The sequence below is a fragment of the Chiloscyllium punctatum genome, chromosome 10 (genome assembly GCF_047496795.1).
Source record: "Chiloscyllium punctatum isolate Juve2018m chromosome 10, sChiPun1.3, whole genome shotgun sequence".
NCBI classification, from domain to species: Eukaryota; Metazoa; Chordata; class Chondrichthyes; order Orectolobiformes; family Hemiscylliidae; genus Chiloscyllium; species Chiloscyllium punctatum.
The window spans coordinates 118,275,804-118,295,710 of NC_092748.1; the positions used below are offsets into that span (position 1 = coordinate 118,275,804).

The window sequence follows — 19,907 nt, forward strand, 5'->3', positions numbered from 1 at the left end:
CACCTACCCTGTCAAGTCCCAAAGAATTTTCTATGTTTCAACAACCTGCTATTCTTCTGATTCTAGTATATTCAGCCTCTTCTTATTAGGTAGTCACTCCATGTCTGATATCAATGTATGAACCTTCTCTGGGATCTAAGCTATTCACTGTATTCTAGTTATGGTCTGACTAGTGCCTTATATAATTTTAGCAAAATCTCCATCCTTTTAAACTTCATTCCCTTTGAAATAAAGGCCAACATTTTAATTGACTTCCCCCTGAACTTGGATGTTAGTTTATTGGGAATCATGCATGAGAATCCCCAAACCCCTCTGTGTGCTGTAGCTTCCTGCAGTCTTTCTCCATTTAAATAATATTCAGCTCCTCTATTCTTCCTGCCAAAGAATATAATGTCTCATTTTCCCATGATATTCCATCTGCTGAGTTTTTCCCCACTCACTTAATCCCATCTATACCCTTCACCTGTTTTTGTATCATCTGCAAACTTGGTTACAGTACATTCATTTTCCTCATCTAAGCCATTGACATAAATGAATTGTGCTCCCATCATTGGATCTATTGGCACACCCCTATTTACATGTTACGATCTTGAAATTGCCCCCATTCTCCCAATTCTCTGTCTTGTATTAGTTAGCCTATATTTTAACCACGTAATGAGACTGCCTCCAACACCATGGGCTTTTATTAAGTTGCCTAATGTGTGGTACCTTACAGAATGCATTTTGGAAATCCAAATCCATCACATCCACTGTTTCTCCTTTACCTATCCTGCATGTTACCTCCTCAAAGAATTGAAGCAAATTTGTCGGTATTCCTTTTCTCTCATGAAGCCATGTTGACTCTGCTAGACCATATATTTATTTCTGTTATGTTTCTATAATACTACGCCAGGCTACAGTTCAACAGGTTTATTTGGAAGCACTAGCTTTCAGAGCGCTGCTCCTTCATCTTGTATTTCCCAATAAACCTGTTGAACTATAACCTGGTGTTGTGTGATTTTTAACTTTGTCCACCCCAGTCCAATGCTGACCCCTTCTCACCATTTCTATTATAGACTTTAACATTTTTCAATAATAAATGTTAAGCTTATTGGCGTGTAGTTAGAGTGTTATAGATTTTGCGTTGGGTTGGGTATTTGGGTTACTTTGGAGGAATGCCTAGTATTTACAGAGTCAAAGAGTCATACAGCACAGAAACAGACCCTTCGGCCCAACCAGTCCATGCCGATCATTATCCCAAACTAAACTAGTCCCACCTGCCTGCTCCTGGCCCATATCCCTCCAAACCTTTCCTATTCATGTCCTTATCCAAATGTCTTTTAAATGTTGCAATCGTACCCACATCCACCATTCCCTCAGGCAAACCACCCTTGGTGTGAAACATTTGCCCCTCACGTCTTTTTTAAATCTCTCTCCACTCACCTTAAAAATGTGCTCTTTAGTCTCGAAATCCTGCGTCCTAGGGAAAAGACACCTACCATAACTCTCTCTGTACCCCTGACCATTTTATAAACTTCTATCAGGTCACCTTTGGAGCGGGCTGGGGATTTAGGGAGAGTTTGGAGGGTTTTAGTTGGGAGAGTTTGGGTAAGAGAGGGCAGTGGGTATATGTTGTCCCCTCACCCGCATGATGACATCCGAGAACTTGTTGTTCAGCCCCTTGATCTCCTCCTTCTCCTGGTTCCGGGCCGCCCGCAGTTTCTGGTCGATCTCCGCTCGGGGGCCGTCACTCAGTAAATTCGAGGAGGAAACGGAGAAGGTCCGGGGCACGGTCCTCAGGCTGTGAGCCCGGGGCAGCCCAAAGGAGCTGTTTCCTATGCGGCTCATCCTGATCCCGGTCTGGGGGCTGATCCCGGTGTGGGTCCTGATCCCGGTCTAGGTCCTGATCCCGGTGTCAGTGCTGATCCCGGTGTCGGTCCTGATCCCGGTGTGGGTCCTGATCCAGGTGTCGGTCCTGATCCCGGTCTAGGTCCTGGTCCAGGTGTCGGTGCTGATCCCGGTGTCAGTGCTGATCCCGGTCTGGGGGCTGATCCCGGTCTGGGTCCTGATCCAGGTGTCAGTGCTGATCCCGGTCTGGGGGCTGATCCCGGTCTGGGTCCTGATCCCGGTGTCGGGGCTGATCCCGGTCTGGGTCCTGATCCCGGTCTGGGTCCTGATCCAGGTGTCGGTGCTGATCCCGGTCTCGGGGCTGATCCCGGTCTGGGTCCTGATCCCGGTCTCGGGGCTGATCCCGGTCTAGGTCCTGATCCCGGTCTGGGTCCTGATCCCGGTGTCGGGGCTGATCCCGGTCTGGGTCCTGATCCCGGTCTGGGTCCTGATCCAGGTGTCGCTGCTGATCCCGAACCGAGTGCCCAGTTCCCGCCGCCCGCTCCCCCTTTAAAGCCGTATTTACATTGTCCCCGCCCCTCCGTTTTCTATTGGAGGGAATTCCAGGGGGCGGGGTCGAAACTGGATAAAATTTGAATATTAATCAGGGAGCGGGTATTCCCTACACTCTGATTGGTCTGTTCACCTATCACTCCAAACCTACAACTTCAGGTAAATATAATCCGAGTCACACCTGAGCCAGAGAGAAGCAGAGGGAGAGAGAGATAGAGGGAGAGAGGGAGAGATAGAGAGAGATAGAGATAGAGAGAGATAGAGATAGAGATAGAGATAGAGAGAGAAGGAGAGAGAGAGATAGAGAGGGAGAGGAAGAGGAAGGAAGCAATAGAGAGGGAGGGGGAGAAAGGGATAGAGAGAGATAGAGGGAGAGAGAGATAGAGGGAGAGGGAGGAAGGAAGGAATAGAGAGGGAGGGGAGAAAGGGATAGAGAGTGAGAGAGGGAGGGCGAGAGAGAGGGAGAGAGAGTGAAGTGAAGCCTTGCTCAGACAGCCCTACACACACAGAGTTATCCCCCGAGAGCGGTGGCTGTTGACCCCGGATCGAGATGAACAAGAAGCCGTTCAGCCGGACCGCCAGCTCCAGCAGTATGGTGATGGGCCTGACCCCCAGGAGGCAGAACAGTGCCCGCAGCCTACACGGGGACATCAGCAGGAATGTGAGAGTGGCTTCTTACAGCCCAGGCAGCGTGGGCAACCTGAGCACTATCGGAGTCCACAACACCTTCAACCAGCAGGATGAGCTGCAGGGGCTAAACAAGCGACTGGCCACTTACCTCAACAGGGTGAAGCGTTTGGAAAGTTCGAACAAGGAGCTGGAGGGCAAGATCCAGGCCCACCTGGCTCAGAAAGGTAACCTGGCTCGGAACTGGAACTCCTATGAGAAGCCGGTGGTGGATCTTTGCAAACAGGTGGGTAACTGCCTCAGACTCTTCAATCCATTGCTTAGATTGTGTCCCCAGAGCGTTCTCTTAGACTTCTTACTTCAAAGAATTGACAAAGTTCAAGGCTGGGGTGCACGCAGATGTGAAATTCACAATACAAACAACAATCAGCCAGAATATAATAGATACAGGAGGGAAGTGAGAGAGGAGACCTGATAGCTAAAGAGAGGGGGTGAGCAAAGACTGGCAGCTAACATTAGAGGGAATCTAAAATTCTCCTCTTGGCATTTTTGAATTATTCATTAATGAGAGGAGCTGGCTAGGCTAGCATTTGGTGGCCATCCCTAATTGTTCAGACAGCAGCTAAGAGTCATTGCTGTGGGTCTGGAGTCACATGGAGCCCAGACCAAGTAAGGAAGACGGTTTCCTTCCCTAAACGATGTTAATGAACCAGATTTCTTTTCCTGACAATCACCACAAATTCATGGTCATCATAGGGCTCCTAATTCCAAATTTAAAAAACTGAATTCAAATTCCACCTTAGCAGGATTTGAACCCAGAGTATTAGCTGGGTCTCAGGGTTCACAATCTAGTGATAATACCTTTAGATAATCACCTTCCTAAAAGAACATAGTAATAGAGCATTGAGCTAGCAAAATGGTGATAACTTAAATGGTGAGTGTTTGTGAAGTAGAGACCAGGAAACAGATTAATGGGGCATGGCTGAGGTACAAAATGCATAGTTTACATAATTCTTTATCAAGGAAGAAGATCCTACTGATGTTGTGATGGAAGAGGGACTATTTTTGATACTGAATGGACTGAAATTGATGAAGGAGATCTATTAGTGGGCTGCCTTGGTAAATCACCAGGACCAGATGAGATGTAGCTGAGGAAACTGAGGGAATTGAGAGAGGAAATTGTGAAAGGATTGGCCATAACCTTCCAGTCCTCCTCAGGTAGAAGGGTGGTCCCAGAGGACAGGAGAATTGCAAACATTATGTCCTTGTTCACAGAAAGGTGTAAACATAATCACAGAAACTACAGGCCAGTCAGGGGTGGGAAACCTTTCTGAAATACTCAACAGAGACAAATTCTACAGGCACTTGGATAAAAAAGCAGACGATTAAAGAAAGCCAGCATCAATTTGTTCAGGTCAAGTTATGTTTAACCCACTTGGTGGAGTATTTTGAGAGGTCAATGAGGGTAATGCAGATGCTGTGCTGTAATTGGACTTCTAGAAGGTGTTTGATAAAATGCCACAAAACAGGCTTGTCTGTAAAGTGTGGCCAGGCAAGCTGAGAAAGGGGATAAAAGAGGACACTGGATCCTGGGCTTTATCGGTAAAGGCACAGAATACAAGAGAGAACCTTTGTAAAATACAAGGGGGCATTCTGCTCCATTCTGGGCCCGCAGGGTGGGAAGGTATTAGAGAGGGTGCAGTACAGATTTGTGACTCTGGTTCCAGGGATGAAGACTTCAGTGACTGGATTGAAAGGGACTGCTGGGTCTGTTCATATCAGGATTGGAATTTTGAGTGGAGATTTGAAGTAGATGTTAAAAATACAAGAAGTCTAGGCAGAGCAGATCAGGAGAAACTGTTCCCATTAATGCAGAGTTGAAAATCAGAGTACACAGATCTTTGATGATTGACAAGAGAAGCCAATGGCGTGAGGAAAAACCTTTTCACCCATTGAGTCATTAGGATCTAGAATGCAAGGTCAGAGAGTATGGGGGACGCAGGGTTTATCGAGGCTTTCAGAAAGGAATTTGAATCTGAAGAAACTTCAGGGCTACAGGGCTGGGTAGGACTTGCGAAATTCCTCTTACACTACCAGCTTAGATTAAATGGGTTCAATCCTCATTCCTGATGAAGGGCTTTTGCCTGAAACATCGATGTTCCTGCTCCTCGGATGCTGCTGACCTGCTGTGCTTTTCCAGCACCACTCTAAACTTGACTCTAAATCTCCAGCATCTGCAGTACCCACTTCTGCCTAAATGGATTAAATGGTTTCCTTCTGTCAACATTTGATGATTCTAAGATTTTGCTTTCATGTGAGATGAGCTTAAAAAGGTGAATAAAGTAAGACCCAGTGTTCAGATCTCATTCAGACCCTGGTTTATTCTTTGCATCTTGTCTCCATTTAGGATTCCAATGTTTACAGCTCAACTGGAATCTGCCCCTGTAAAATGTAATAGCACACTAATGCCAGTGGTGGCATGCAATGCCTCTTTGGATTTACGCATTTGCCTAATGTGACAAATCTCCAATTTGTGGACAGAAATTGTGGAAGAGTTTAAATGCATGCACATGTACTGATATATACTCAAATATTTTCTTGCATTTACCATATTCTTTCTGAATTCTAAATTGTTTTGTCTTTGTAAACAGGTAGCCCTCTCTGTCCTTCTCTGTCTCTCTTGCTTTCCGTCTTTCTCGTTCTCCCTTTGTCTCTATCCCTCTATCTCACTCTGTCTTCTCACTCTGTTTTGAGCCACTGTGATCAGGTAATTGATGGAACAATAAATATTATATCAGATTCTAGCTGCACAATTTATGGAAATATTAATTTTACACATTGGAATACATCTTCTGACGCAAGTCAGAAAGTAAATGCTGATAATTACAGTCCTGAGCTGAAAGTTCCTCAACCCACACCCAATTAACCTAAGTCTATATTTATTTAATGTTATTTCAAATTTAGTGTATGAACGTGACACAGTGGTTTGGCTGACTCGTGCCTTGTTTGGTATCTCACTTTTGTTCTTATTATGGGGTGGATGTCAGAAATGCTTTGGTGCCAAAGTATCACAAAATCCTGGGATTGTTCAATACGGGAGACATTCAGTTTATCAAGACCATCTCCAATAAGAGTGAATCAAATTACTGTTTCTTAATATTCAATGACGTTAACATCACTGAATTCTCCACTGTCAATATCCTGGACTCACCACATAAACACAGTGGCTACAAGAGCAGGTCAGAAACTAGAATTACTTTGGCGAATAATTCACCTCCCAACTCCCCAAACCCTGTCCGCCAACCATAGGGCATAAGTCTGGAGTGTGATGGAATACTCATGGGCTTTTTTCATTTGTGGGATGTGCCACTGGCTGGGCCCAGCATTTATTGCCTGTCCCTAGTTGCCCATTGAGAAGGTGGGGGTGAGGGAATTCCAGGATTTTAATCCAGCAACAGTGAAGGAACAACGATATATTTCCAACTCAGGATGGTGAGTCTCTTGGAGGGGAACTTGCCTGGATGTATGCAGCTCTAACAATACTCAAGAAGCTTGACACCATCCAGGACAAACATTTGATTGGCACCACATTCACAAGCATTCACTCCCTCCACCACTGATGCTCAGTAGTAACAGTATGTACCATCTACAAGATGCACTGCAGAAACTCACGAAAGACCCTCAGTACCTTCCAAACCCACGACGACTTTCGGAACACCACTCCCTGTACGTTCTCCTCTGAGCCACTCACCATCCTGACTTGGAAATATATACTGTCACTGGGTCAGAATCCTGGAATTTTCTCCCTAAGGACATTGTGGGTCAACCTACAGCACATGGACTGCAGCGGGTCAAGAAGGCAGCTCACCCCCACCTTCTCAAGGGATAACTAGGGACGGGGGATAAATGCTGGCTCAGTCAATGATGCCCAAATCTCATAAATGAATAAAAGCAAATTTACTCACGATATTGCGACATTCAGTTATTATGGAGTGTGCATGTTTTATGTTCCGTTAGCTGTCTCTCACTGTGAAATGGGTGACTGCGCAACTAAACGGGCTGCTCTTGATTTATTAATGGGTGATATTTGTATCAATGAATCTCATTTCTCTGCAGGTCCAGGAAACCATTATGGACAACGCTGGTTTGACTCTGCAGCTGGACAACTGTGAACTGGCGTCGGACGATTTCAAAGTGAAGTAAGTGTGGGACAGGGATTATAAAATGTGTAGAAGTAGGCCTTACAGCCCATCAAGTCTGCTGCACCATTCAATAAGATCATGGCTGATCCGATCATTCTTAACCTCACTCTCCTGCCTTTTCACCATAAGCCTTGATTCACTTCCTGACTGAAAATCCATCTCTTTCAGCCTTGAATAAACACAATGACCCAGCCTCAACACTCTACTGTTGTAAAGAATTCCACACATTCACTCCCCTCTGAGAAAAGAAATTCCTCTTCATTCCTGTTTTAAATGGGTGACCTCTTATTCTGAGATGATACCCCTCTGGACCAAGGGATGGAAGACACAGCTGACTGAATGTGTGTAGATTAATGTCCTGATACAGAGCTAACTGTGGGGGGTCATAGAGTCATAGAGATGTACAGCATGGAAGCAGACCCTTTGGTCCAATCTATCCATGCCGACCAGATATCCCAACCCAATCTAGTCCCACCTGCCAGCACCTGGCCCATGTCCCTCCAAACAATTCCTATTCATATACCCATCCAAATGTCTTTTAAATGTTGCAATTGTACCAGCCTCCACCACTTCCTCTGGCAGCTCATTCCATACACGTACCACCCTCTGTGTGAAAAAGTAGGTCTCTTTTATATCTTTCCCCTCTCACCCTAAACCTATGTCCTCTAGTTCTGGACTCCCCGACCCTAGGGAAAAGACTTCATCTATTTATCCTATCCATGGTATTTTTTATTTTGTTCTCATTTGGGGCTAGATTTTCTGATTCCAGGGCAATTTGGCGTTTCGTGATGCAGTTGATCTTAATAACCCTTTGCAATAGAGATTGAGAAGTAGCTGGTATCTGAACAGTGACCTCCCAGACTCCACCTCGAGTGGGCATATTACCCCAAGGCTTTGTGTTTAGCAAAGGCATGGGTGAATAGTCTGATCGCACATGGAGAGCAGGCAGTGGGGTGAAGCATCGACGGGTGAAAACCTACGAGGGGAGGTGAGAATATTGGTTTAGGAAAGTCCTTTAATTTTAAAAGAAATAACTTTCATTTCTATCACACTTTGCAGAGCTCAAATGAACCCAATAAAGTATTTTTTTGAAGAAAACCCTTTGCTATAATTTAGGAAACCAGGCAGCTATTTTGCACACTGCAAGATCTTATAGACAAGAATGCTATCATAAATGGATAATCATATTCAATAATGTTGATTGAAGCTTGAATATTGTCCAGGATACAGGAAAGAACTCTTCGCTCTTCACTGAATGGAGCCTGAGATTTGAAATTTTTTTCAACCACTCAAATTCATGATCCCAGCTCACAAATGATTCATTCAATGTCATAATTGGACACTGGAGAGATTAGATTAGATTAGATTAGATTACTTACAGTGTGGAAACAGGCCCTTCGGCCCAACAAGTCCACACCGCCCCGCCGAAGCGTAACCCACCCATACCCCTACATCTACATCTACCCCTTACCTAACACTATGGGCAATTTAGCATGGCCAATTCACCTGACCTGCACATCTTTGGGACTGTGGGAGGAAACCAGAGCACCCGGAGGAAACCCACGCAGACACAGGGAGAACGTGCAAACTCCACACAGTCAGTCGCCTGAGGCAGGAATTGAACCGGGGTCTCTGGCGCTGTGAGGCAGCAGTGCTAACCACTGTGCCACCGTGCCGCCCATTCTTCTCCTTTGAGCAGAGAAGGTTCAGTCAGAGGTTTAACACCGGTGTTTGGGTAAACGTCTCAATGCTATACTAGCAGTTGGCACCATCCAATTCGCTGGAACAGGCAGAGAGAATGGGAGACTGCTCAGAATTAGCCAACAATGAGACACAAATATATGGAAATAAGGTAGTCATGGTTCATTAGCAAGATTCAAAATCTGTCATTGAAATGCTGACAGGTCAGAGCTGAGAGGATGTTCCCCCTCATGGGTTAGTCCAAGACTAGAGGGCACAGTCTCAGAATAAAGGGGCACCAAATTGAGATTGAGATGAGGAGGGATTTCTTCTCTCAGAGGGTTGGGAGTCTTTCGAACCCCTTGTCACAGGGAGCTGTGGGAGCAGAGTCCTTGTGTATATTTATGCCTGAGAGAGAGAGATTATTGATCAGTTGGGGAATCAAGGATTATGAGGAAAGGGCAGGAAAGGGGACATGAGGAATGTCAGATCAGCCATGAGTCAATTGAATGGCGGAGCAGGCTCGAGGGGCTGAATAGCCTGCTACTATTCCTATTTCTGATGGTCTAATTTTAAAGGAGAAATTAAGATTCTTTTTTACCTGATGTCGGGAATCTGATTTTTCAGTTCTTCCCATATTTGCCCAACTTTCTCTCCATTGCCCTTGCTGCTGAAGGCCAGGGGAAATTCTGCCTGATAGGTTTCTATAGACTAATGATGTGAAGGGTTGTGGAGACAGTGTGGGATCTTGAATGGTAGAGCAGTCATGATGGGCTGAATGGCTTTCTGTTCTGAAGTTCCTGTGTTCAAAGTCATGAGTGGATTTCACAGAGTAATTAAAGAGAAATTATTTCCTGTGCCTGGAGGGTCAGTAACGAGAAGGATATAGACTGAATGTGACTGGTCAAAGAAATAGAATGGAGATTTATTTTACTTGAGGGTGCAAAACTTGGCTTTGGTGAAACAAAAGACACATTTAATTGAAATCTCTTTGTTTTATCAGGACAATTTGTAAGAACCACCAATGTAAAAGTAAAATAACATTTAGACTGGGTGAAGGGAGAGTGCTGTTTGGTTGGCAAGTGGACTCTGGTTAATAGAGAATGAATCAGTTAGATGATGATTGACAGTTCACTGTCAAGCTTTGTTTAAATGTGAAGTTGGGTAGGTTGATGTGTCAAGGCATTAACAATGAGAAATGAGCTAGGGAAAAGCTGTCACGTATTCTGAATTGAAATAAAGCACAGTGCATGTACATGCTCATTCCGTCTGCAAAAGTCCATGGTCCTGTATTTATTAATGTAGCTTCCAGTACACACAAGTGTGCCACATTGAAAGTTAAAGTAGCGAGTTGTTATCATCCAGAACATGCTGCTCTCAGTTGGAGCAGATTCAAAAGAAGCTTCCAAAAACAGTTGGAGAACTTATTAGAAAAAAGGGAAACAAAACAGGATTATGGGTAAAGATCAGTGAGTGGCTAAACAGCAGGTACAGACATGATTGGTCAATTGGGGTCCATCTGCTGCTGCAGAATTCCAGGACTTTCAAAAGGAATCTGGGTAAATACCTGAAAAGGACAAATTCACAAGGCTAAAAGTGGAAGAGGGGATTTAGGACCAATTGGATACCTCTTTCAAAGAGCTGCCATGGACAAGAAGGGCTGAATGGCTTCTTTCTGATCTGTGAAAGTCTTATGTTTCAGACTGTAACCTCTGGAAAGCTCTCCAGCACCAGGCTCACTGGATCACTGGGGTCATTGTTCAAGACTGCTTTGTAACCAGTGATTATTGGTCTCTAGGTGGCAATCAGAGTTGGACCTGGGACGATCAGTGGAGCAGGACCTCAATGGGCTACGGAAAATCCTTGATGACACCAATATGGGTCGCATGCAGTTAGAGTCCCAGATCGAGGCCTTGAATGAGGAGCTGAGTTACCTCCGGAAGAACCACCAAGAGGTGAGAAGATAAGTGCATTAATGTAGCACCTTTCACCAGTTGGGATGAAGGGATGATGGTGGCAGAGTGGTAACATCACTGGTGTGGTAATTACAGACTGAGGCTATTACCCGAGGCATACATGTTGAAATCCTATCATTGCAGCTGGTGACATTTTAACTCGGTTACTAAAAATCTGGAACCTCAAGTTAGTTTCTATGATGGTAACCATGGCAACTATCACCAGTTGTTACAAAGACCCATTTGGCTCACCTATTAGGAGGGGAGTCTGTTATCCTTACTCAGACTGATGTACATGTGACTCCAGACCCACAGCAATGTGGATGACTCTTAACCACCCGCTCGAAATGGCACAGCAAGACTCTAAGTTCAAGGGGCAATTAGGACCTGGACAATAAATGCTGATGAAGGGCTTTCACCCAAAACATCGATTTTCCTGCTCCTCGGATGCTGCCTGACCTGCTGTGCTTTTCCAGCACCACTCGAATCTTGACTCTGATCTCCAGCATCTGCACTCCTCACTTTTGCCCAATAAACACTGGCCTCGACAGTGATGTCCACATCCTGTGAAAGAGTAAACGAAAAATAATGGGGCAGTACTCTGTGCTCAGCAACAACCCAAAATGATCAGATAAATTATTTTAGTGAGGTTGGTTCATGGAAAAAGATTTGTCAGGAGATTGGAGAATAGTGAATGTGGCAGCATCCATGGGATTTTGATATCCACTGAATAAGGAAGATGACGAGTCAGTCTGACATCTCATTGGAAAGGAGGCATCCCCAAATGGTGCAGACCTCCCTCAGTTTTACATAATCTCTTTCAGTCCCTCTTTCAATTACGAATTCTCTCTTTTTCCCTCTCTCCCTTTGTTTGTGCAGGATGTGGATGAGCTCAAAAAGCAAATTGCAAATTCCAGTGTCTCAGTGGAGGTTGAAAATTCCGATGATGAGGATCTTGGGAAAATTATCAACAGTGTCCGTGAGGAATATCAGGCTCTGGCTGATCAGAACAAAAGGGATGCGGAGGAATGTTACAGAAAGAAGGTATAGAAGACATGGGAGCTCTGTGTGATTTGGGCAGTGTGGGTGTGTCTCAGAATATTTGTGAATTTGCATGTACGTGTCTCTGTGTATGTGTTTTGTGTGTGTATCTGTGTGTGTGCATTCATGTGTCTGTGTATATTGAGTGTGTGTGTGTGCATTTGTGTGTACCTGTTTCTGTGTTTGTGTGTGGGTGTATATCTATGTACATGTGAGTGTATGTATCTGTGTGAATGTGTCTATCTGTGTATGTGAGTGTGATTCTCTGTATATGTGAGTGTTTGTAACTGTGTGCATGTGTCCCTGTGCACATATCTGTGTCACGTGTGTATCTGTGTGTGTGTCCCCCTGTGTATGAGTGTAGAAGTGTGTGTGTGTGTGTGTGAGAGAGAGAGAGAGAGTATATATGACTGTACTGTCTGGCAATGTGTGTTCGGTTATATAAATAATATCTATTCTCACTCTTTCCCAGTTTGATGCTGCTTCTCTTGAAGCTTCAAAGAATAATGAGGCTCTTCAGGCAACAAAGAATGAGCTGAGCAGTATCCGGCGCCAGATCAAATCCCTGGAGGTTGAGCAACGTTCGTTGATGGCCATGGTAAGCCCACAACTCAAACACAGTCAGGAAAGCAGTAGGTGCTATCGGTGTTCAGCACTGAATCCATTCTCTCTTTCTCACCCACAATCTTCTCTCTGTCTGTCTGTCTGTCTGTCTGTCTGTCTGCCTGTCTCCCACACCCTGCCCCACCCTTTCTCTCTTCAAACCCCACACTTTCCTCTTGGCACCAGATCTACAAACACCCACTCCCTCCACCACCGACGCTCAGTAGCAGCAGTGTGTACCATCTACAAGATGTGCTGCAGAAACTCACCAAAACTCCTCAGACAGCACCTTCCAAACCCATGCCCACTTCCATCTAGGAGGACAAGGATCAGCAGATACATGGGAACACCACCCTTTGCAAGTTCCCCACCAAACCATCCTGATTTGGTAATATATCACCGTTCCTTCAGTGTCACTGAGTCAGGATCCTGAAATTACCCCCCCAAAGGCATTGTGCACCTTCTCAAGGGGCAACTAGGGATGGGCAATAAATACTGGCCAGCCAGTGATGCCCTCATCCAGTGAACAATTTAAATAAGCCCAATCACAAATGTTCCCATCATCTTTCCAGATTTCAGATCTATCTGTGTAGGAACCTGACAGTGAATGAAAGCCTGTTCTCCCAGCTGGTAACTGGGTCAAGTACGTTAGGTGTAAACCTTTCCTCAGATCATTGGCTTAAACTCAGCCCAGGCAGAGTGCCTGGCACATGGGCGAGAGATTGCTTTGGCTTTGGCAGAGTGAACATCTCCTGGTATCTGGTGAACAAGCCTCTCACCCATTTCAAGAAACTGTCTTAAATCACATCACGCCCTGCTCGTCTATCACTCCTTCTGCTGCTTGAACTACATTAGCTCTTGGTTAAGTACCACCTTGTTTTTCAAATTCTCATCCTTGTTCTCCAAACCTGGTGTGGGCTTAGCCCTTCTGATCTGTAATCCCCTCCAAACCCCACAACTCTCCAAGTTCTCTGTGCTCTTCCAATTCTGGCCTTTCGAACATTCCTCATTTTAATCATTCAGCCATTGGCAGTTGTATTTTGAGCCACCCTAGCCCTGAGCTCGAGAATTCTTTCCATATGCTCTCCTCCTTCAAACTTCTATCCTTGACTGACCTTTTGGTCACCTGTACTAATACAGTCATAGAGATGTGTAGCACGGAAACAGACCCTTCAGTCCAACCCGTCCATGCCAACCAGATATCCCAACCGAATCTAGTCCCACCTGCCAACACCCGGTCCATATCCCTCCAAACCCTTCCTATTCATATACCCATCCAAATGCCTCTTAAATGTTGCAATTGTACCAGCCTCCACCACTTCCTCTGGCAGCTCATTCCATACACGTACCACCCTCTGCATGAATAAGTTGCCCGTTAGGTCTTTTTTATACCTTTCCCCTCTCACCCTAAACCATGCCCTCTAGTTCTGGGCTCCCCCACCCCAGGGAAAAGACTTTGTCTATTTATCCTATTCATGCCCCTCATAATTTTGTCAACCTCTATAAGGTCACCCCTCAGCCTTCGACGCTCCATGGAAAACAGCCCCAGCCTATTCAACCTCTCCCTATAGCTCAAATCCTCCAACCTTGGCAACATCCTTGTAAATCTTTTCTGAACCCTTTCAAGTTTCACAACATCTTTCCGATAGGAAGGAGACCAGAATTGCATGCAATATTCCAACAGTGGCCTAACCAATGTCCTGTACAGCCGCAACATGACCTGTACTCAACGCTCTGACCAATAATGGGAAGCATACCAAACGCCTTCTTCACTATCCTATCTACCTGCAACTCCACTTTCAAGGAGCTATGAATCTGCACTCCAAGGTCTCTTTGTTCAGCAACATTCCCCAGGACCTTACCATTAAGTGTATAAGTCCTGTTAAGATTTGCTTTCCCGTGGGTGGCACGGTGGCACAGTGGTTAGCACTGCTACCTCACAGCGCCAGAGACCCGGGTTCAATTCCTGCCTCAGCCAACTGATTGTGTGGAGTTTGCACATTCTCCCCATGTCTGTGTGGGTTTCCTCCGGTTTCCTCCCACAGTCCAAAAATGCGCAGGTTAGGTGAATTGGCCATGCTAAATTGCCTGTAGTGTTAGGTGAAGGGGTAAATGTTGGGGAATGGGTCTGGGTGGTTTGTTCTTCAGAGGGTCATTGTGGACTTGTTGGGTTGAAGGGCCTGTTTCCACACTGTAAGTAATATCTAGTAATCTATACTAAAATAAGCACCTCATGGTTAGCTAAATTAACTCCATCTGCTATGTCTCTTTCCATTGGCCCATCTGATCAAGATCCTGTTGTAATCTGAGGTAACACGATGTCCACTACACCTCCAATTTTGGTGTCATCTGCAAACTTACTAACTATACCTCTTATGCTCACATCCAAATCATTTATATAAATGACGAAAAGTAGTGTACCTAGCACCGATCCTTGTGGCACTCCACTGGTCACAGGCCTCCAGTCTGAAAAACAACCCTCCACCACCACCCTCTGTCTTCTACCTTTGAGCCAGTTCTGTATCCAAATGGCTAGTTCTCCCTGTATTCCATGAGATCTAACCTTGCTAATCAGTCTCCCATGGGGAACCTTGTCGAACACCTTACTGAAGTCCATGTAGATCGCATCTACTGCTCTGCCCTCATCAATCCTTTTTGTTACTTCTTCAAAAAACTCAATCAAGTTTGTGAGACATGATTTTCCACGCACAAAACCATGTTGACTATCCCGAGTCAGTCCTTGCCTTTCCAAATACATGTACATCCTGTCCCTCAGGATTCCCTCCAACAACTTGCCCATCACTGATGTCAGGCTCACTGGTCTATAGTTCCCTGGCTTGTCCTTACCACCCTTCTTAAACAGTGGCACCACGTTAGCCAACCTCCAGTCTTCAGGCACCTTACCTGTGACTATCGATGATACAAATATCTCCGCAAGAGGCCCTATATTTCCTTATTTGGCTCAGTGTGTTTGATAATGCTTATGGAAGTACATTTTACAAAGCAAAAGGTGCGATATAAATATGTTGTTGAATCATTCTCCTGTCATCAGATCAGTTCCCTGGAGGACACTCTGGAGGACACTGACCAGCGATTGGCCGCAGAGCTACAATCCCTGAACCAGACCATCCAGCAGCTGGAGGAGCAGCTCGCTGATTGCCATAACAGACTGAAAGCTCAGAACCTGGAGTACCAGAACCTCCTCAACACCAAGATGAAACTGCAAGCTGAGATCGAAACTTATCGTCGCCTCCTGGATGCTGAAGGGTAAAATAGCCTCACTCCAGAACTACAGCACAATGTTAGATATAGAGTAAAGCTTTCTCTACACTGTCCCCCATCAAACCCTTGGGACAGGGACAGCAAGGAGTTAGATCCAGAGTAAAACTCCCTCTACACTGTCCCCAATAAAACACTCCCAGGACAGGGACAGCACGGGGTTAGATACAGAGTAAAGGTCCCTCTACACTGTCCCATCAAACACTCCCAGGACAGGGACAGCACAGGGTTAGATACAGAGTAAAGCTGTCTCTACACTGTCCCTATCAAACACTCCCAGGACAGGTGTGGCATCTGGACTTTTGCTGGGAAACCATGTGGTGGACATGATGGTTTCTGGGACACATAGGATTATGGGTATAATTACTACCATTGTTGTCTGATTTGTTCCAGGGATTGATGAGTCAGACAGTCTTAGATGTGAATTTTTGTCCAGGTTGGTAGATCAAATGATGAAGCCTCATACACCGAGTAAGTGACCCAAACCAGCTGTCTCCATGTACTGTGCTCAAATATGTTTCTGTTTTCCAACAGTCAAACAGATCACTCAAGAAAACTTCCTGATTCAAGCACTGGAGGTGAGTTGGTGACTGTTCTGCTCAGAGCATCTGGTGTGCCCAACAGGCCCTATCACATGATAGAGGGTCTCAACATACTACTGAACTGTCAGAGACATTACAGGCAGCAATGATCATGCACAATAATGATACTTCACTGGAAGTGGGGTCAATGAGGTCTGGAGGGAAAACTTGCACGAGGACATTCACCTGTCTAGGCCAACTGAAATAGCTCAACAGTGCTCCACTTGGAATCAACTACTTAACCCAGACTCTCCTGTGCATGGTATCAAATCCAGTACATTTCAGCCATTGACATATTTTTAGATAGAAGAAACCCTGAAAGAAACGCATTGGGAGGGCTTCAATAGACCCAATATCAGTTATTAAAGGGTAGTAGGAAAACACAGGGTCTTAAAATCAACACATTACCAGGACCATATATGTGTAAAATAAATGGGTGAGTAAATTGCAGGCAAACATTTCTGAATTTTCCAAATCTCTCTCGATTCTGAAATGATGCCCCTTGGATTAAAGATTTGAAGATGTCCCTCCATTATTGAAGAAGGAGGACAGGGACTGGGTAATGACAGACCAGTCAATCCTTCATCAATTGTGGGCAGGTTTCATGGAATTTGACTGGCATAATGTGATTAACCTCTGGGACCAGTGTTCATGATTAATCAGAGTTGATTTAGATTTATGCATTGTCTGCCAAATCTAGTTGAACGTTTGGAGTGCACTAGCATGGTGGACAGGACTATCTCTCTGGATGCTCTCTGTGGGAACTTCCAGAAGTTTGCATACAAAAAGTTACTTTCAAAATGAAAACCCATGGAACTGGGATTGATATGAGTCAGTAACTGGTGAGGAGAGAAAAGGTAACGATGGTTGTGATATGTAATGTCTCCTAAGGGTCTGTACTGGAGCCTTAGCTTTTCACCACCTACATTATTAACTTGGTTGAGAGCAAAGATAATTTAAATCTAAGCTAACACAAAGTTAAGAAGTACAGAAATTTGGTTATGTGGAAAATGGACGTGGTAGGTGTGGTGAGCACATCAAACAATAACTGATCAAAGACAATGTAGAGCAATGTGAGGTCATCCACTTTAAATCTGAGAAAAATACTGGAATTTATTAGATGTTGCGGTGGGTTGGAGAGGGGGGTATGTGTAGATATCTAAAAGCTAGTGCATAGGTACACTAGCATATTTATTATTATTTATTTTTGTATGCACAACAATGCAGCTGAGTGTTCACCCTCATACATTCCCAAATACTCACAATTTACTCTCACGGGTTTGTTACTTACTGTGTGTTCTCACATATTCCTGTGTACTCCTTCATATTCACGTGACTCTGTGTATTCACATACAATGCCATGTACTCACTAATCTCCTTCTATTGCAGACAGGAAAGCCACTAAGAAAGTCATCATAATTTCCCAGCAGGTCGTAGATGGGAGAGTGGTTTCGGAGCAACAGGAATCTGAAGAAATTCTGAATTAAAAATCTTCCTCATGTGGAGAAAGTTTCAGAAAAGCATTCAAATCCATTTCAAGCAAATAATCCATGGTAAAAGGGAATGCCTGGTGATTCTAGGGATGTTATTCTGATCTTGTTTCTTTCAGGTGATCTGCTGGCTGGTGGGGTGAAGGCTGCTGATTGGCTATGTTCACATGTTGCATGCTATATCTGTGTGAAAGGGGCAATGTGCTTAGATAAAGAGCCAGTTATTGTTTCTATTAAAGACACATGAATGTGTTTGCTGTAGAGGTTCCCTCACAGCATTATAATGGCAGTTGTCTGATGAATTGGGTTAATGTTTGGTGTAGTGTCATGCTTTCCTGCATGGCTGCCAAGTCCTCCCATCTTTTTCTGCATGAACACTGTACACTCCCATACATTCACTATAGCTCCAAAGCATTCAGTCTAAACAATATCTTTCCAGTGTACTCCTATTATGTATTCACTTAATACTATATAGTCATCATGTATGCCAATGTATTAACTCATATCATTATGTATTGATTGCAAGTTTCTGCTTTCATTTTCAAATTGATGGGGAGCCAACAACATATCTTCCAATGTGCTCTGTATAATCTCCCATGGTTTTCCAAAGAGGTTTAAAAACTATTCTTTCTGATGAAAATAGCAATTCCCTAATTATAGCAATATGCAGAGTGCAATGATGGGATCTGATTTGATTGTATCTGTTTTCTATACTTCTGCTCCAATAAAAGATTTGAGTTTATAACTTATTTCTATTGTAAAGACTGGGTATTGTTACACAGTATTTTGTTATGGACTAGGCCAAACCACTCAAAACATTCCTTTTTTTATATAGATATTTTTATTGAAAATTTAACATGTTTTTACAAGTTTACAAATAAAAAAACCCAAGTATAAACATTGATATACAATTAAATCTTAAATAAATAATAGCCAAAATCTATCAAACAAAAGAAGAGATACTGAAAAGAAAAAAAGACAAAACTCAACTAACTACTAATCTAACCTACAACTAACTAGAGTGTATGATTAAATCTCTTATATTATTCAAGAAAAGAAAAAAACGACGAATAACACAGAAATTGAGTAGTAAAGTACATGCTCGGAATGTGTTAACATCAGATCGTAACAAAACCCGTATTCGTGTGGGATTCCTCTCCCAGGGGCCCCCGGACCAGCCAGTGTCATTGTCTCAATTGTCTCAGGGTCGTTGTCTCTTGATAGAATGGCCAAAATATCTGTATCTGTGTGATTCAAGAAGGGCTGCCATCTTTTATAGAATAATTTGTTTTTTTGGTGCACCATGTTTGTAAGGAAGTCAAGGGGAATATATTCCAGGATTATTCTGTGCCATTTCAAGAGTTCAGGAGGGCCCTCAGCCACCCAGTTTACCGAAATATTTTTCCTTGCATAGAAAGAGAGAATGGAAAATATTCTCTTCCCGTGCTCATCCAGGGAGGGTAAGCTTGAAAAGCCCAAAAGGAGAGATACAGGATCCACTCTAATTTCCATCCCCAAGGTTTCTGTCAGGGCATTTGTTACTTTAGTCCAATATTTATGGATCTTATGACAGGTCCATAAGCAATGTACAAGAGTGCCCACCTCTGTTTTACATTTGGGACACATTGGAGATGCTCCTACCTTAAATTTTGCCAATCGGTCTGGTGCTATATGGGCCCTGTGAAGTATCTTCAACTGAATGGCCTGGGTTCTGTTGCAGATGGAGATTTTTCTGGCATTTTCCTAAATGTCATTCCACATTTCTATGGAGATTTCCAGCCCCAAATCCTGATCCCATGTTTTAAGCACATTGTCCATATCTTCCGATACTTCATCATGTAATAAATGATAAAGAGTGCTGACTGAAGGTACCCCCATTGGCTATAACACTCTACGTTCTCTGATTTATAAAGACTATCTAATAGCGTAGTCTTCTTCTGTATGTAATCTCGAATTTGGAAGTATCGAAAGAGATCACCATAAGGTAATCCAAATTTCTGATGCAGTTATTCAAAAGACATCAGGACCCCTTCCTTAAACAGATCCCCTAAGCAGGAGATACCCCTGGAT

At 44.1% G+C, this 19,907-nt stretch overlaps 2 protein-coding genes across 2 annotated transcripts in view; one reads left to right on the plus strand and one right to left on the minus strand.

Annotated features, from left to right (window-relative positions):
* Positions 1-2,334, minus strand: part of LOC140482498 (keratin, type II cytoskeletal 8-like) — a 28,861-nt gene extending 26,527 nt beyond the window's left edge. The window contains exon 1 of the mRNA XM_072580041.1: positions 1,624-2,334. Within this exon, the coding sequence (XP_072436142.1) occupies positions 1,624-1,827 (204 nt within the window). The 5' untranslated portion in view covers positions 1,828-2,334. The remainder of the gene's footprint in view (positions 1-1,623) is intronic.
* Positions 2,335-2,567: 233 nt separating this feature from the next.
* LOC140482497 (keratin, type I cytoskeletal 18-like) lies at positions 2,568-18,552 on the plus strand. The gene is made up of 8 exons (XM_072580040.1): positions 2,568-3,292; positions 7,123-7,205; positions 10,687-10,843; positions 11,723-11,887; positions 12,357-12,482; positions 15,540-15,754; positions 16,301-16,344; positions 17,737-18,552. Exons 1-8 carry the CDS (start codon positions 2,930-2,932, stop codon positions 17,832-17,834), a joined length of 1,251 nt encoding a protein of 416 aa, XP_072436141.1. The 5' UTR covers positions 2,568-2,929; the 3' UTR covers positions 17,835-18,552.
* Positions 18,553-19,907: the final 1,355 nt, after the last annotated feature.

Bases quoted from the DNA above. Each gene is read 5' to 3' on its own strand.
- LOC140482497 (XM_072580040.1), top strand. From the start codon at position 2,930: ATGAACAAGAAGCCGTTCAGCCGGACCGCCAGCTCCAGCAGTATGGTG. The intron at 11,888-12,356 runs GTATAGAAGACA...ACTCTTTCCCAG, and splicing joins AGGAATGTTACAGAAAGAAG to TTTGATGCTGCTTCTCTTGA. The intron at 16,345-17,736 runs GTGAGTTGGTGA...CTTCTATTGCAG, and splicing joins TCCTGATTCAAGCACTGGAG to ACAGGAAAGCCACTAAGAAA.